General features: G+C 38.8%; 1 protein-coding gene across 6 annotated transcripts in view; it reads right to left on the minus strand.

The window, feature by feature from the left end:
• Positions 1 to 7,876: 7,876 nt before the first annotated feature.
• Gria4 (glutamate ionotropic receptor AMPA type subunit 4) overlaps positions 7,877 to 16,728 on the minus strand; it is a 394,435-nt gene continuing 385,583 nt past the window's right edge. For 2 of the 6 annotated variants that reach the window (XM_060368985.1, XM_060368979.1), the window contains exons 16-17: positions 15,264 to 15,471; positions 7,877 to 10,192 (exon numbers count right to left, since the gene is read on the minus strand). In XM_060368985.1, the coding sequence (XP_060224968.1) occupies positions 10,071 to 10,192; positions 15,264 to 15,471 (330 nt within the window). In that variant the 3' untranslated portion in view covers positions 7,877 to 10,070. Of the gene's footprint in view, positions 10,193 to 15,223; positions 15,472 to 16,728 lie in introns of all 6 variants that reach the window. The other 4 variants (XM_021644133.2, XM_060368987.1, XM_060368998.1 and 1 more) reach the window with 2 other exon arrangements.

Here is a 16,728-nt window from a genome sequence, read left to right on the forward strand (position 1 = left end):
CTACAGCTGGGATACAAAATGAATAAACTGTAATTAATATAAAAAATAAAAAAATTATGAAGAACCAAAAAAAAAAAAAAAAAAAAGAAGACAAAGTGGGGAAAAGTCTGGAACTCATTGGCATAGGAGACAACTTCCTGAACAGAACAACAACAACACAGGCTCTGAGATGAACAATTAATAAATGGGACCTCATGAAACTGAAAACTTCTGTAAGTCAAAGAACACTGTCAATAGAACAAAATGGGAGCTTACAGATTGAGACTAGATCTTCACTAATCCTTCAACAGACACAGGGCTAATATCTAAAATATTCAAAGAACCTAAGAAATAGACACCAACAAATCAAATAATCCAATTTAAAAGTGGGGTACAGAGCTAAACCTAGAATTTACAACAGAGGAATCTTAAATGGCTGAGAAGCACTTAAAGAAATGTTCAACATCTTTAGCCATCAGAGAAATGCAAATCAAAACAACTCTAAGATTCCATCTTACACCGGTCAGAATGGCTAAGATCAAAAACTCAAGTGACTGCACATGCTGGAGAGGATGTGGAGAAAGGGGAATCCTCCTCCATTGCTGGTGGGTACAAACTTGTACAATCTCTCTGGAAATCAGTCTTTCACTTTCTCAGAAAACTGGGAATAGTTCTACTTCAAGACACAGCTCTACCACTCCTGGGCATATACCCAAAAGATGCTCCACCATATAACAAGGACTTTTCCCAACTGTGTTCATAGAGGCTTTATTCAAAATAGCCAGAAACTGGAAACAACCTAGATGTCCCTCAACTGACTAATGGATAAAGAAATTGTAGAACATTTACACAATGGGATACTACTCAGCTATTAAAAACAAGGAAATCATGAAATTTGAAGGTAAATGGATGGAACTAGAAAAAAATCATCCTGAGTGAGGTAATCCAGACCTAGAAAGACACACATGGAATGTACTCACTTATAAGTGGATATTAGACCCACAGTACAGGATAACCATACTACAATCCACAGACCCAAAGAAGCTAAGTAGCAAGGAGGGCCCAAGTGAGCCTGCTGAAATGTCACTCAGAAGAGGGAATAGAATAGACAGCAGAAGTGAATAAAGAGAGGGAACAGGGCAGGAGATGGAATGGGGAGGGAGCTGAGGGTAGGGACAGTAATTTTACAAATGTTATAGCCACTAAAACAAGGTTAAGTTACTTAATATTGGTTGGAAAATACTTTTTAAAAATTATGGGCAAATTATTAAGCAGTACTTTTTAATTTCTTACCACAATTATGTATCAAAGAAAACAATGAAGTTTTGTTTTTCACAAATTCCCCATGGATGCCTCTAGATCCCTCACTCAGTTTTCTGCTGGAATATGGTCATTTTGACATGAATCAAAATGTGAGTGTCTGTTTTAGTGAAAATATCAAGGAAGTGTTGGCAATATCTATTTAACCTACTCATTAAAACAGGGAAAGCAGTTGAGGGGTATTTGGAAAGATGATACATCTGAGGTCTGGAGAAATGACTCAGTGGGTAAAAGCAAGTCCGAGGGCCCAAGTCTGACACTCCAGAACCATGCACATCCAGGTACAATAATATACACTTGTAGTTCTATTGTTCTTCTATCTAAATGGTGGGTGCAGACAGGGTAATTCCCGTGTCTTAGGGTTTTATTGCTGTGAAGAGACACCATGACTATGGCAACTCTTATAAAAGAAAACATTTAATTGGGGCTGGTTTGCAGTTCCGAGGTTTAGTCTGTTATGGTCATGGTGAGAAGCAATGCAGTGTGCAGTCTGACAAGTTACTGGAGCAACTGAGAATTCTGTTACTTGGTATGCAGGCAGGAGGAGAGTGTGTGTTACACTGGGTGTAGCTTGACCACATAAGACCTCAAAGCCGGCCCCAGTAGTGACACACTTCTTCCAGCAATGTCACACCTCCTAATAGTGTCACTCCCAATGAACCAAGCATTCAAACATGATATTCAAACAAAAATATGATGTGGGTCATTATATTCAAACCACCACACCCTGAAAGCTTGCAGGACAGCTATCTGGAGTGCACAGAAACTAACAGGTAAATTGCAGCCTCAAACAAGTTGACCCGTGAGGACCAAAGCCCAAACTTGTCTTCTGACCTGTACATCCACACACTGTGGTATGTATATAACCCCAGAAAAAAGATTTTAATATCTTCCTCTTGAGTATTCTGACTATATGCTTTAATATGTTAATATAATATATAATTATGTTATATATGTGTATATAATTATATATTATATTAATATAAATAATATATACTATTAAGTATATATATTATTTCTATATGTATTGCTCTACAATAGTGATATAAGTACTGGCATCAGCAATGTGGAAAATTTTAGTTGAAATGCTTAGAGATAAAATGGAAGCATTTATGAAAGTTATCATAGACATCTGGTCTATGGTATGGGATAACTGATATTTTAAAAGAAAATACAGGTCACAAGAAATAACAAAGGCATGTCTTACAGACTGAGACTAATGTAATTTCTAGAATATTTTCTGATGACTAAATAGTAATTGGACATATAATAAATGGCTATTGAATGTCTTTCTGGTTTGTTCTCATGTTAATCCTTACAACAATGAAACCTGTTGCTGATCTCTCAGCTTTGCTCAGTGTCAGGTCATAATACTGACGGGGCTCTTTTCCTGAGTTCCAAATTGGACAGAAGTGATTCATGGGGTCTGTATTCTGAAAGGGTGATGGAACTTCTGGGAAACAAATTGCTTTCACAGGCAGTAGTAACGGAAGCTGCAGCAGCTATGTCCTTTCCCAGTATTGTTGAAAACAGTGATGAATGTGTTCACTGGGGGTTGGAAATGTCTTTGGGGTACATATAATGGACATAAGTGAGGTGATTGACTTTGGCAGTGTTGCTTTCAGAGCTGACAACATCTCCATCTTTGTTTTCTCGGAAACTAGTATCCACTCTGTCTTAGTTACTGTTCTATTGCTATGAAGAGAAGAGAGTCTATGACCAAGCCAACTCTTAGGAAAGGAAGCATTTAATTGGGAGCTTTCTTACAGTTTTAGAGTGTCAGTCCATGCTCATCATGGCAGGAAGCAGGAAGACACAGTGCCGGAGCAGTACATGAGAGCTTTACATCCTTATCCACAGTCAGTGGGGAGCAGGCAGCAGGCAGTGAGGAGGGAGAGACTGGACCTGGCTTGGGCTTTAAAAGTCAAAGCCCAACCCCCAATGACATACCTCATAGGCTACACCTATTTCAGAAAGGCCGCACCTCCTAACCATTTCCAGATTGTTTCACTAACTGGGGACCAGACATTTAAACACATGAACCAATGAGGGCCATTTTTATTCTTTGTGAAGTAGCTCCTTCTGGTTAATAAATATATTTTTGCTTCATTGAGCTAGTGTTGTTTCTGTTGGTTATAATTAGGGACTTCTCTAAAACAAGAGCAACCTAACTCAAAGAAAAGAGTGGCGAAAGTTTAAAAGAAAAGGACACACAAGATGCTGGAAACTGGACCTGTGAATTGTTTTATGTTTTTGTTGTGGAAAGTTGGCGAGAAAAGATGCTAGGCATGTTAGCAAGCCTTATGGAATAGACATTGAGTGATCATGATTAGGCGGTGCTGGGATTATATTTATGTTTGAGGAAAATCACTCTGGTCTAGAGAGAGATATGAGTAAAACAAGAAGCCAGGAGATCCATCAGGAGTTTACAGTAATGCCAGCAAAATACTGTAAGTTCCAGAATTAAATCCATGATCACGGGGAAGGGTAAAGAGATATTGAGGAGGTACAAGGAACTAAAGATCCTGATTAATTAGATGTAAGCATGATGAAGATTGGATACATGTTTACATTAGAAACATATAAAGAGATCAAAAGATTGGTATGCTTCAATGAAGAAGTCAAGAGATAATCAGCAAGGAATTAAATACATAGGACTAGGGTAGACAATAGAAATGCCTTTGTCAGGGTGACTATACTTGTCTTGGAGACAGGGAGATCTTCCAGTTGGAATATGTCCTGTGAGAGGAGAAGAGTAAAAAATATACAACCATTAGTTGGTGTGGTGTCCCAAAATAGGGAACATAAAATTGCTTGAGAAGGCACAAACAAGAGGTTAAGGGTAAATGACAGTAACATTTGTGCTGTACAGAAGTAGTAAAAAAAAGGGATGGAACATTATGCAAATACATAAGAGCTCAATTGGCTTAATTCCATATTTAATTTTTTTGTTCAATTTGGCTACATTGTTTCAGTTGAATAAATTAGTGACCTTGCAAAAATATCTTGATGAAGTGAAAGAGTCAATTCAAGAGGTTAACTATTAAGCTCAAGGTCACACTCTTCATTGACTAGTTCAAGAGTAGGAAGGCAAGATGTGAATCTGGGCATTATCCAGAGGAAGAGGAGAAGGCCGGGGACTCACAGATCTGCTGTGTGCCCATTGTCTCGAGTGACTTAAAGAACAGGTAGGCAAAAGTCAACGGGGAGTCAAGGCACTGTAGAATTTGGGTTTAAGTGAAGCCTCTCTACTGCCATCACTCAGAATCATGAATGACCTCGGGGTGTATGAGGCTGATAGGTCAAACCCCAAGGTCCTCAGTGAATATGCAGTAATGATGGGGAAGTGAGTAAACAATGAGAACAAGCGGGTCATTCGTAGTGTAGTTAGATGGGTAGACGACATACTTCCCTTTTGTTATTGTTGTATTTTTTTGTTTCATTTGAGATAAGGTCTTGCTAATTAGCATAGGCTGGCCTGCAGCTTACTGTGTTGCCCAGGCTGGACCTAGGCTTACATTCCTCTGGCCACAACAGATCTCTAATGTAAGCCACTGTTCTGCTGATGACACATTAGAAAATGAAATTAATTTGTTTCTGTGTGTATTTATGATGTATGTGGACATAGAGGCTGCCAATTTCTTTAGAGGACAGCTTTTGGGAGCTGGTCCTCTCCTTCCTCTCTGGGTTCCAGGAACTGAGCTCAGATTTTCAGACTCGCTCAGCAAGCACTTTTGCTTGCTGAACCATATCCTTGGCCTGTCAGCGCACACTTCTACAAGACGGAACTTTAAAAAGATTTATTTTTGTTATTTTCAGTTATGCACGCGTGTGTGTTTGAGTGCATTTATATATGTGTGTGTGTGTGAGCGAGTGTCTAGGGGGCCAGAGGTGCTGAAACCCACTAGAGCTTGAGTTATAGGAGCTTGTTAGTCACCTGACATTGGTACCGGGAACCCGTCTCAGGTCTTCTACAACCGCAATTCGTGCTCTTAACTAGTAAGCTATCATGGAGGTTGTGTGTGTGTGTGTGTGTGTGTGTGTGTGTGTGTGTATGTGTACCCCGAGTCATAATTTCCAGGATTGCTCGCATGGAACGTGGAATCATGGGTAGGGTCTGAGAAGGTCGAGCGTATTGGTTAACAAGTAAAGAGCGATGTGGAGGCAGAGCAGTGGAGGAGCATGGGATGATTCTGGTGTCAGATTGCACATGACGTGGACTCGGATCTACTAGGCTGAGCCTCAGGTGACAGCCCAGTTCTAATGGTTGTAAAGCCATGTACCATGACAGTGGAGAGTATTGTTAGACAGAATGTCTCTGAGAAATACCAGGCAGGCTAGATGGATGGATCCCAGGATTTAGAAGTCTGAAAAGGGAACTGTTTTATGTGCATAAAGATTAAAATAATTTCTAAATGGAGCCAAGTATGGACTGACTTGTTTTAAATTGTTTGTTAAAAAATGTCTAAAGCCTTTCACATTAGTGTTGGAAAACTAGCATCAAAGAGTTGGCAGACATTTCTCTACAGGCAATGATAAATGATTTCTTAGCATCATCTCAAGGACGTGACTGAGAATATTCTGCTTGTTTTTTTTCCTCCAAGGAAACGACAATTTGGTTTGTGTTATGTCAGAAACTTAAAGGTGATATGTCCATTATCAAAGAGGATTACATTGAGTATTACACATTTAATGGTGTATGAACTGGTTGCTGAACACCCCTTTTCCCTTAAAAACAAAATTAAACAAAGCATAAAACCCTTTTGCTTGGTGCTAGAGGAATGGCTCAGCAGTTAAGAGTGCTTCCTGCTCTTCCAGAAGGCAGCTCCTCCTGTGATGCCCTCTCTAGACTCCTTGGGTGCTGCACTGAATGTCTATGTCCCCACACAAGCATAACAAAATGTAGAAATAAAAGCTTTAAAGAAAAAAAAAAAGAGCCTTTGGCCACTTGGGGAAATGTTCTCTTTTTACCCAACCCCCTTCATTTTAGTGTTTATCTCATCCTTCATTGGACTTTGGGTTTTCTTCCACTTTCAAAGAAAATGAAATCAAAGTAAAACAGGTTTGTCTTATTTCACAAAAGCAGTTTTGTTTTCTGTTTATCTGAAATATAATTTCTACCTCTTATCTCTCCTTACGACATCATAATTATTGCATAAAATAACTCCTGAAAAAGGCTCATTTGCTTAGGGAATATGTAAGTATTCAATTTGCTTTTGCTTTTACAAATAATAAGACAGGCAATTTTCATGACTGTCTAAGAACAAAACCCTCTTGGAATGCTATTATTAAAACAAAACAAAACAAAACAAAACAAAAACAAAAACCAAACCACTAAGCCGATCAAACCAATTTGTCTCTCAGGCTGTTCAGGGTACGGCTTTCGGTTTGGGTTTTGTTCCTGTTATTACTACCTTGGCAATATAAGTTGATGTACTCTGTTTTCTGAGAAAACAAACAAACCTTTTCATTGACTGTGACTTAATCTATATGGTTATGCTTAAGCACTGACAAATAAATACTGAACACCTGCTGCGCCTTAGGAAACACTCTGGACAGCTGTCACACAGGTGGGAAAGCCAAGTGGCTCACAGCTCACCAGGCGGCAACTTGAAATTAGAGTAGCACTCTTGAGACGTGCGTTTCCAGGGAGCTGTGGGGCTTCCTGTGACAAGGCGGGCCTGTAGCTGTCCCCATGGTGGTCACTGCTTATTGATCACCTTCTTTAGGCAGCTTCTAAGCTTGAAACAATTACTTTCACTAAATGATGAGCTTTCTTGTATAGTACCTGGGTTCTTCCACTTTGTGGATTCCTATATTTCAAGCTTTTAAGTTTTTTTCTGCCGTAGTTTTGTGTGTGTGATTGCACGTACACCACAGTGCCTTCGTGGAGGCCAGAGGTCGACCCCATGGAGTTGGTTCTCCTTCTGGCTTTGTGTGGGTGGTCTTCAGGCTTGCATGGCAAGCACCTTTACCTACCGAGCAACCGCACCAGCCTTAACTTTCACATGTTTTAAAATCCCATTTCCAAGTTTAATAACCGTTCAGCCGCCCCAGAGAGGTGCCAAAATCAAGATTCTGGCTAAGTAAACTGTGCCACAGAGTTATGGTTAAACAGGGCACGTGCCCATCTAGTTAGAGGATGTACTGTGCAGGCAGCACTCTTGTTAGCGGCAGGCCCTCTGCCCCTCATGATGTACCAAATACAATTGTCTCTGCTTTTGCACGGTCTTTAACAAAAAAAAAAAAAAAGAAAAAGAAAATTTATTATGTGTGTTTCTTTTTAGCTATTTTCCTCAGCGTAACTGCAAATATTAGTCAACTCTTAGTTTCATTTTAACCCACTCTATACCTAACTTACACCCCATGGACTGTTAAGGAGAAAATACATTTTTTTTTTCTGCTTCAACTTAATTAAATCAATTCGATTCATTCTTTCATTCAACAAATATTTATTAAGCACCTACAATATGCCAGGCACTGTGCTGGGTGCTGGGGGTACAACTGTGAACAAGATAGACAGAGTCCCTGCCCTCAGGGAGCTGACAGTCTAGTAGTTTGCAGACAGGTACACAGGCAATTACAATGCAGTATGGTGAGTGCCCTGGTGGGTAAGGAGCATTAAGAATGGCATGGGACGCGGTGTCATGGGCAGGTGTAGTGGGCGATCGTGGCAGTCTTCACAGTACCATTAAAATTCAATTTGAGTGCTGCGGGATGGCTGACGGTCAGGTAAAGACAGAGAAGATCTATGGGCTGAAGAAAAATGGCAGATGCCAGGCTCCGTGTGCTGTGGAGGTCTAATTGCTGGCTGAGGAGTTGGATTGGAGTGAGAGAAGAGGAAGACATCAGGGAGGGCCCGGACTGTGAAACCAATCATTTGCTCAGCAGCAGAGAGTCAACCCTTCCTGAGGGAGAGCGCATACATCTGTTATAAGGACCACACTGTAGTGACACACAGATACTGGATGTGGATTATAAGCACTGAAGGAAGGAAATCAGTCCTCCGTTTTCTTCCAGCAGAGCGTCCCACCCTGTGCCCTCACCAGACTCCCCTGCTGCACGGGCCTCGCACATGGAGCACTGAGGAGGGCAGGAGTGGCTTGGTCTGCTGCTCACCTTAGACTCTTATCACTGGTTCACTCCGCTCATCCTTTAGGCCACGCTTTGCGAATCATCCTGACTTGTGCTTTCCGCAAAGATCCCTGGAGCCACGATTTTTAGCCATATCACTGAAGTCATTCACCATTCCAAATGAAGCAGACTTTTTTGAACCAAAAGGGCTCTGTTTTCTTAAAAATGAACACAGCACAATTTTATTCACGATTTCTGGGTAAAAATAAGGATTGGGATTTTTCAACTGTGATTTACCCTAAACTGTTATCAGTGCCTTCAAGAATTTAAATGGAAGTATGGGAATGAAGGGAATGCCCAAGAGGCACTGAATTTTATGCAGCAAAATAGAGCCAAGTAAAATTCCCACACAGGGCATGTTGGTGTTAGAACAGTGGTTCATTCCCGGATTCAAAGATTCTATCTTTGACAACCTAATCTGTTAACAAATGGGCCCAAGAGATAAACAAGGGGAAGCATAGTATGGAGGAATAATAAAGAAAGCTACATTTTCGTATATGGCCTATCCCTTGACTCCCATAGTCCCTCACAGAGTCTTATAGTTCCTCAAATAACTTGTATAAGTATAGGGAAAAAATTTAAGCTCTGTAGATAGATACTGTAAGAAAAACTGTTTTATTCTTTTGGGTGGGTACAAAAACCACAACTTTGTACACAGAACAGGATTATAAATTATACTGATAACATGAGTGACCCGTAGTCTTTTTAATTCTACATTGCAGATAGATGACTTCATGTCAATATTTTCTTCACTTGTTTTTTTTTTTTTTCTTTTTGTTCCTGATAGACAAACACAATCCATGAGCCAACTTGTGTGACAGAGTGAAGGTTACAGGAAACAAAGTGACCAACAACTTTTACATTAAAAAAAAAGACTCTAAAGTTTATTACAGTGATGGCATTATTATCAATTATTGCAATGTATTGTTCCCTAAGATGGTTAGAAAAAACAATTTTGTTGTCCTCTACTGTATTTACTTCAGTTAAAAAGCAAGCATGTTTCAGTATTGTTTTATTTCCAAAGTAACTGTAAATACTTTCTTTAAATTTTGTTGTGTTTTTTTTTTCCACAGGATTTACATGTTTATTATTTTCTTATCACATCTTAGTGACTGCTTGTCTCGGCTGCAGATTACTCCATCGACTACATGGGTGTTGTGGAGACACAGGTAGCAGGTTCCTTGACCTCTATTAACTGTTGAATCCCTTGCTGTGGTGACCGAGACCTTTCTGGGAAAGAACTTCACAGTTTAATGCGCTAACTGGCCAGTCTGATTAGTTTTAAGTGCGCTCAAGTGAAATTTGTTGCTGTTAATACACCCATCCTCGGTATCCCCACCCACTCCCCCCACCCCGAAAAAATAAAAAAACAAACAAAACAAAACTAAATAGTGAATTTTCCTGATATAAAATCCGAGTCTGCATTTCCGTGCTGAACTCATGCACTGGTTTTGTCCGGCGCTCAGTATGTCCTTCCTGCTCTCAGCCAAAGGATGGGTTTAGCCAAAATACGTGTTGCGCCTGTCCCTCGGGGCTGCGTTTCCATCAGTCACCAACACAGTTTAATTAAGGCACTCAATTATTTTTTTGGTTTTTATGGTAGGTCCGATGCAATGACAGCCAATCCCGAACTTTGTCTAATTGCAGTTCCTGTGTGCACGGCCTTGGGGCAGTCCGGCGTGAGCACGCGGCCGTTCTCTCCCACGCTCCCGGTGATGGATAACCTGGCTTTGTTTCTTATGGCTTCGGAAAAAGTCAGCTGGGTTGCATGAAAAGGAAACAGAGAGGACGCCGGCTGTTATGATAGTTCTGTTGCTTCAACAAAGCGTGGCACATCAAACACCAATATATATATATATATATAAATATATAAAATTAGACATCTGCATTTTTTCATGTGCTTTTGGTCATAGGAAAGGAAAATCTTAGGTACAGTAGATTAATTTATCTACTAGAGTTTTAGGTCCTATATATTTAAAAGATATTTGTGAAATCATAAAATCTGGGTTTCTTTCTTTCTTTCTTTTTTTTTTTTTTTAGCAAATCTGGTAGGACATATCTTCTCACTAGCTGACTCTACATCCTAGTACTTTCAAAGAAGCTTAAAAGCTCTCCTGTGTTTGATGGACATTCTATAAATCATAGTATTTTCTTGTTAAAGATGTTTTCCTTATGGTGCAAGGAATGGTTTCTTAAATCATGGCAAATAGCTAAACCACACACACACACACACACACACACGCTTTCTGTTTTCCTCACACAGATCTAGCCACGCACTTTCATTCATTCACATGAGTTAGAGACGTGACTCAGAACAGCACAGTTAGTGACAAACAGTTCAGCGTATGCCTGCTCTGAAGCAAGGCTCACTTGAAGGCAGGCATATTCGACAATGCATGGAATGGAATGGTCACGGAGGGTCTTCTCATGCAGAAGGAATGGTGGCTGGCCTCTGAACACTGATTAAATCATCATTTTCTGACTTCTCACGTAGCAAAAAAAAAACTCTATGTAGAGAGGAAGCAGGCTCTGTGTTCACGTATATCTAACCGCCGTGCATTGCTGCCTCCACATTCTTCCTAGCAAATAACTCCCAGTGTTAAGAAGAGGAAAGTAAGGTAAAGGAGATGTCCCCTAAGCCTGGAGGTGACCACGGCCTCCGCTTTCTTGCAGCTCATAACGCACTTGTTTATTGTGAACTAAATTTTATCTAATTCCTTAGGAAATTCCATTCCAGTGTTGAAGATGCTCTGGAAATTAAATGTTAGGCTGGTTACATATTAATAAAATTCATAATTTCATCAGAAGCTGTTGGAATGAAAATGTTTACAATCATTCATCCTGATGACAACAAAAAGCCTGAACTGAAATTGTGTGTAGTTACTTAACTACGATTAAAATAAAGGGTGAATCTAACAGTAGTCAAATGTGAATAATGAGACCTTAGGAGGGGACTCTGCAGAAACACCAATAGCTTTTATCTTTAGGACAATTTGGCATATGACGAGGACGTCAGGGAAAACGACACTATTACCTGGTTAGCTTCCATTAGTTCCTTGAAATCAAAATTTCGTTTTAAAAACTACCTTTATTTATTATTGTGTGGGTGCGTGAGCGCATGTGCCCGTGTGTGTCCATGCACTCACGCATGTGCCATGGCGTTTGTATGGAGGTCAGAGACCAACCTGCAGAAGCTGCTTCTCTTTTTTTTCCACCATGTGGGTCCTGGGGATTGAACTTGGGTCATCAGGCTTTGGGGCAAGGGTATTTACTCTCTAAGCCATCTTGGCTCAGGACTTCAGCTTTTCTCTAGGACCTGAACAGGCACTCAGCACATATTTTGTCCAGTGGCTAAATATCCAGACATGGGATACAGGAACAGTCAGAAAAAAATTCCAAATAAAGTTTAGTTTGTTGAGAGTTGGATTTGGGTAGACGAGGAGGTAAGAAGGATCTGGATCATGATCAGAATATATTGTATGGAAAAAAAAATCTATTTTCAGTAAAAATTAAAATTATAAAAAACTGCAGAACTCTAGATAGAAGGGTGCATTTTGCTTATTGTAAATAGTTTACGATAAATAATAAGTGAGCATATTGCATATTATTTAAAATTGCACAGAAACTGAAATTCAGAATACCAGCAAAGAAGCTGGAATTGGGGAAACTGAGCTCCATGAAAGCCTGTGAAAGGATCCCTCCGTCATAGCTGTGTCTGAGTCTCACCTGGCCACTCAGAAGTGGACTGGGCTACAGTCATCTTGCTTTCACAAGGAAGATTCCTAGAAAGTGAGTGCTTTAGTATGGTTGTAACCAAACGATACCAACAAAACAGTATTGTTTGCATTGGGAAGATGTAAGAAAAACAATTTATTTAAGAAATATAAGCCTGAATTTGGGATTAGAGTTGCTGAAAACTTTCTTTCCTTCCTTTCATGGTTAGGTGTTCTTAGTGTGTTTTAAAAATAACCAATTAGCAGATGCCTTGCTGTTTGGAACACAGTAGCTTTTAGAGAAAATATTTTGGAACAGATTTTGGTAGCGTAGATTGAATTAATTCAGGTGCTGAGAAAACCGAGATATAAGACTGTGCACTCCGTCCTGACGCGACTTGATGTGCTGGGATGGGTGGGGGGTCCTGGGGGGTCCCCTTTTCTGAGGGGCAGGAGAGGAGGGATAGGGGTAAGAGGGAGGGAGAGCAGGATCAGGAGAAGAGGAAGGAAGGGGCTGTGACTGAGCTATAAAGTGAATAAATAAACTAACAAAAAGATGTAAGACTGTGAGTTCAAACAAGTCAACGTGTGTGTGCATGTGTGTGTATCTGTGTGTACTGTGAGTATGTATGTATGTCTCTGTGTGTGTCTCAGCGAGTGTGTGTATCTCTGTCTATAGCTGTGAGTGTGCTTATGTCTATGTGTGTCTGTTTTTGTCTGTGTGTATGTGTCTGTGTGTGTCCACAGAGGCCAGAACACATATCAGATGCTCTGAGACTTGGGTAGTAGGTTCCTTGACCAGCTGATGTAGGTGCTGGGAACTGAGTGTTGACATTTCGACATCGCCCTGGTCCCTTGCCACACTCTCAAGTACATCTTGTATGCAGTAAAGGTTCCGGATTTGATTTCGGAGACTTACTTGATTTAGATATTATCTAAAATAATAACAAATAAACAAATTATTAATTATAGTTGATACATGCTCTTCTTTTCTTTCTTTTTTTTCCTATAAGACAGTTTTTGTCCATAGTCCAGGGTAGCCTACAGCTTATTATAAAGCCCAGGTTAGCCAAAAATTTGCTGCAATTCTCTTATTTCAGCCTTTCAAATGCCGTGTCTAGCCATGAATAGCCATGCCAGTCTCTACAAACTTTTTAAAAGGAGGAAGAACATATCAGTTTGAATGTAAAATAAAAATGGTTTACTCTCATCTTTTCTGCAGGTACAGATTGTTTTCACTTACTTTGAATGCCCCTGTCTTTAAACTAAAAATTAGATCACTATGAATGTACTGTCTATATTTAAAATGAAATTTTAAAAAGCTCAAATGCCAGGTTTCAATTCAAAAACCATGGTGCTGTAAAAGTTCTGTGTACCTAAACTGAGAATGTTGAACTCTTTTCTTTAACAATTTACCAGACTTTTATAATACATGGCATTCATTGATATTCTTTGTAAAATTCCAAATTTTGCTTCTCCATCTTGGACTTATAACATGATTGGAATGAATAAAAGCTCAGTTTTAGTAACACAAAAATAAGATACGTTATGAAATTGATGGCAGAATTCATTCCAAATAACGCAGGTCAGACATTTTCCTTCCATTTTGGAACACAGAAAAAATTAAGGTGAAAACATTAAGAATAATCGCTAACAAGTTTGACACAGTCTCAGTTTGAATATTTCCGTGAACTTTTAAATGATTTCACTCAAAGCTGCTAATGTTTAGTGTTTTCATTTTTCTCAAAATTGAGAAATAACCCTCTGACATTCTTTGTGCAAGTGTGTTCAGCCATGACTTTCTAAACGTAGAGAAGCAGTTAAGCCTAGATTACCAGGGATAGTTTCATCCTTTCCTTTCAGAAAATAACATGCACTTCAGAAAATTTTTATGTCAATAAATATTAAATCAATTATGTTTTCTTGGACAACCTCAGATATACATATCATTAAATTATATCTGTTATATTGACTTTTAGCTGCCTCACACATTTGCTGTCTCTTTAAGGTTCAAAGTCTCATTTATTATGTAATCAGAAAAAAAATAGCCGATTCACTAGGCTATTATATGTAATTTTAGAAAACAGTTTTGTTAGAGTTCTGATTTTGGAAAAGTAATACCAAATCCATTAAGGTCTTATTTTAAAACCACTTCTGATCATTAGAGGAAAGAAGTGGCTGTTTAGAGTCTGAGAACGGTAACTTCTTTCTGAACTCCCCTGAACGCGCATCATTTTTATTGTGACAAGAAGGGAGTGTACAAGTATGGCCGATATAGATCCAAAATGGAAAAAAAATGCATTGATTACTCATTCAATGGAGTGTTTCTATGTTTCTATCCTCAACGTGTGTGTGTGTGTGTGTGTGTGTGTGTGTGTGTACAACATCTTGGATGGAGAAGTGCTGAATTGTCTGGAATGCCTCAGTGATAAATGACTTTTACAAGCTGAATCTCATCTCATAAATGTGTATCATAGCGAGAGTTCTGCCCATCATGTCTATCTACTGGGCTGGCCTGAAGACTACTGTTAGAAGAATGAACAACATGGATTAATGGTTTTAGTGAATGGCCAATGAAATACAAGGTAAATTAGAAGCTAAGATTCATGCACACTTTACTATGTGTTTGATCCTTTGCATTGTGCTCCTAGGAAACATTGTTACCTTTTCCAAACAGGCAACTCTCTAAAGTTTTTGATCATTTAAAATGTTTTGCTCTTTTATTCTTTGCATTTATGAGTTGTCATAGCAATTTAGCGGGTCTCTGGTTAGGAAGGCTTAGATCTGATTTCAATTTCCCTTAATTTTCTGGAAATCGTGTTGTTTACATCATTTTTGTGGAGCAATTCTAATTTGTTTTCATGTTTCTGACCATTGCAATGCAGATATCTATTGGCAACATAAAGTTTCAAACAGAACATCTGCAGCCAACAAAAACGGAACCACTGTGCACTGAAAATGTCGAAAATAGAAAGCTCTAATCAGAAGCAAGCAACACCACCACCAGACAGACAGGTCACAACACTGCAGCCGACAGGATGCAGCCCCCACTCACTGGCACAGGCCCTAAATCCTACCCCTAAATTTTAATACTTTCGGTTCCATATACGTTGTAACCTTCTCTATAGGTTGCTAAATTGTGGGTATTCTGCGAGGAAGTTGGGTTAAAAGTCTGTGCACTCTTTGCCACCTTCATTCTCTTCGCCTCTGCCCTGGACTTGTAACAGAACTCAATCAAAGCCACCAGCATTGCCAAGCCCAAGCCGCCGACCAGAATGTAGAAGACGCCTGCTACGTTGCTCAGGCTCAAGGCACTCGTCTTGTCCTACAGAAGATAAAGACATTGCAGTTAACGACGGGAAGGTCACATCTAAAAGGTAAAGGCACACATAGAATCCAAATAGCCAGTTAAGGTAAATGCTCAATTTAGCTAGGAGTCATTTACAGGTCTAAGTTACTAATATACGTCTATAGATGTAAACATAAAACGTAAAGCTCTTGGGAGAAGAAAATTGTGATAATTACCAATAAATTACGTAAAACTACGTTCAGTAAAATTCAAACATTTTATCATTACTTAATATTCATTGAAAAGCACTTTACTTAACCATTTGTAAACATTCATATATAAGGAGACAGAAGAGGACTTATTTTAGACTTTGAAAATGTCATGCTCAGAATATGGGAAAGAGAATCTTTGGGCTTTATGTCCTTTAAAAGGTAATTTTAGTGCTTAATATTTCTCTTGAATAGTTATCATTCTATAGTTGCTAATTTTACCAAACTAGAGGTCTTTAGGTTATTAGTGTCATACTGTATTCATCATTAATTTATCAAGTATGTCTAATTAATAAGGCACTAGGACATGCATCACTTATCCTTCAAGTGTGTCCATACACACACTGAACTATATTAATTGTGATTGTCATATACATTTAAAATAGTACATGTAATAGATTATTGTACAGTCAACATACAATAACACACAATAAATATATACTAATTAGCAATATATGTAATGCTACAAACTTTAGAATTTTAATTTAATTTAATGTTTTTTTTTTTTTAGACGGGATCTCAGGTAGGCTAGGTTGGCTCGCTATGCAGCTGAGGCTAGCTTTGATTCCTGATCCTGATGCCTCCATCTCTCATGGTCTAGTATTACAGATATGCGTTACCGCTTTTGGCTTTCTAAAGACAGTTTTTAATAAAGTACATTCAAATTTAGAAACAAAGTATTTATGTATGGTTAGATTTAGAATTATTTTTTTTGGATTGAAAATTACAATTCCATGGCCAATTAAAATATTTAATAGTTAATATTTTAGGCATGTTCCATTTCAGAGACTCACTATAGTATTCATTAATTTCTAGATTTGGAAATAAGCAGATTATTAGAAGATATTAAATTGTGACAATAACTGAAAAGAATTGCCATAAACTATTAATTTATTATTATATAGCATTATTGTAAAAAGATTTAGGAGAGCAACCTAAAGGGTGCTCTGTGGCCCATATATCCCACAATACCTTCCTTGCAAATTGTGGTTCAAGTTCTTCAGTAGTTATAAGGTTATTTAAT

The sequence above is a fragment of the Meriones unguiculatus genome, chromosome 1 (genome assembly GCF_030254825.1).
Source record: "Meriones unguiculatus strain TT.TT164.6M chromosome 1, Bangor_MerUng_6.1, whole genome shotgun sequence".
NCBI classification, from domain to species: domain Eukaryota; kingdom Metazoa; phylum Chordata; class Mammalia; order Rodentia; family Muridae; genus Meriones; species Meriones unguiculatus.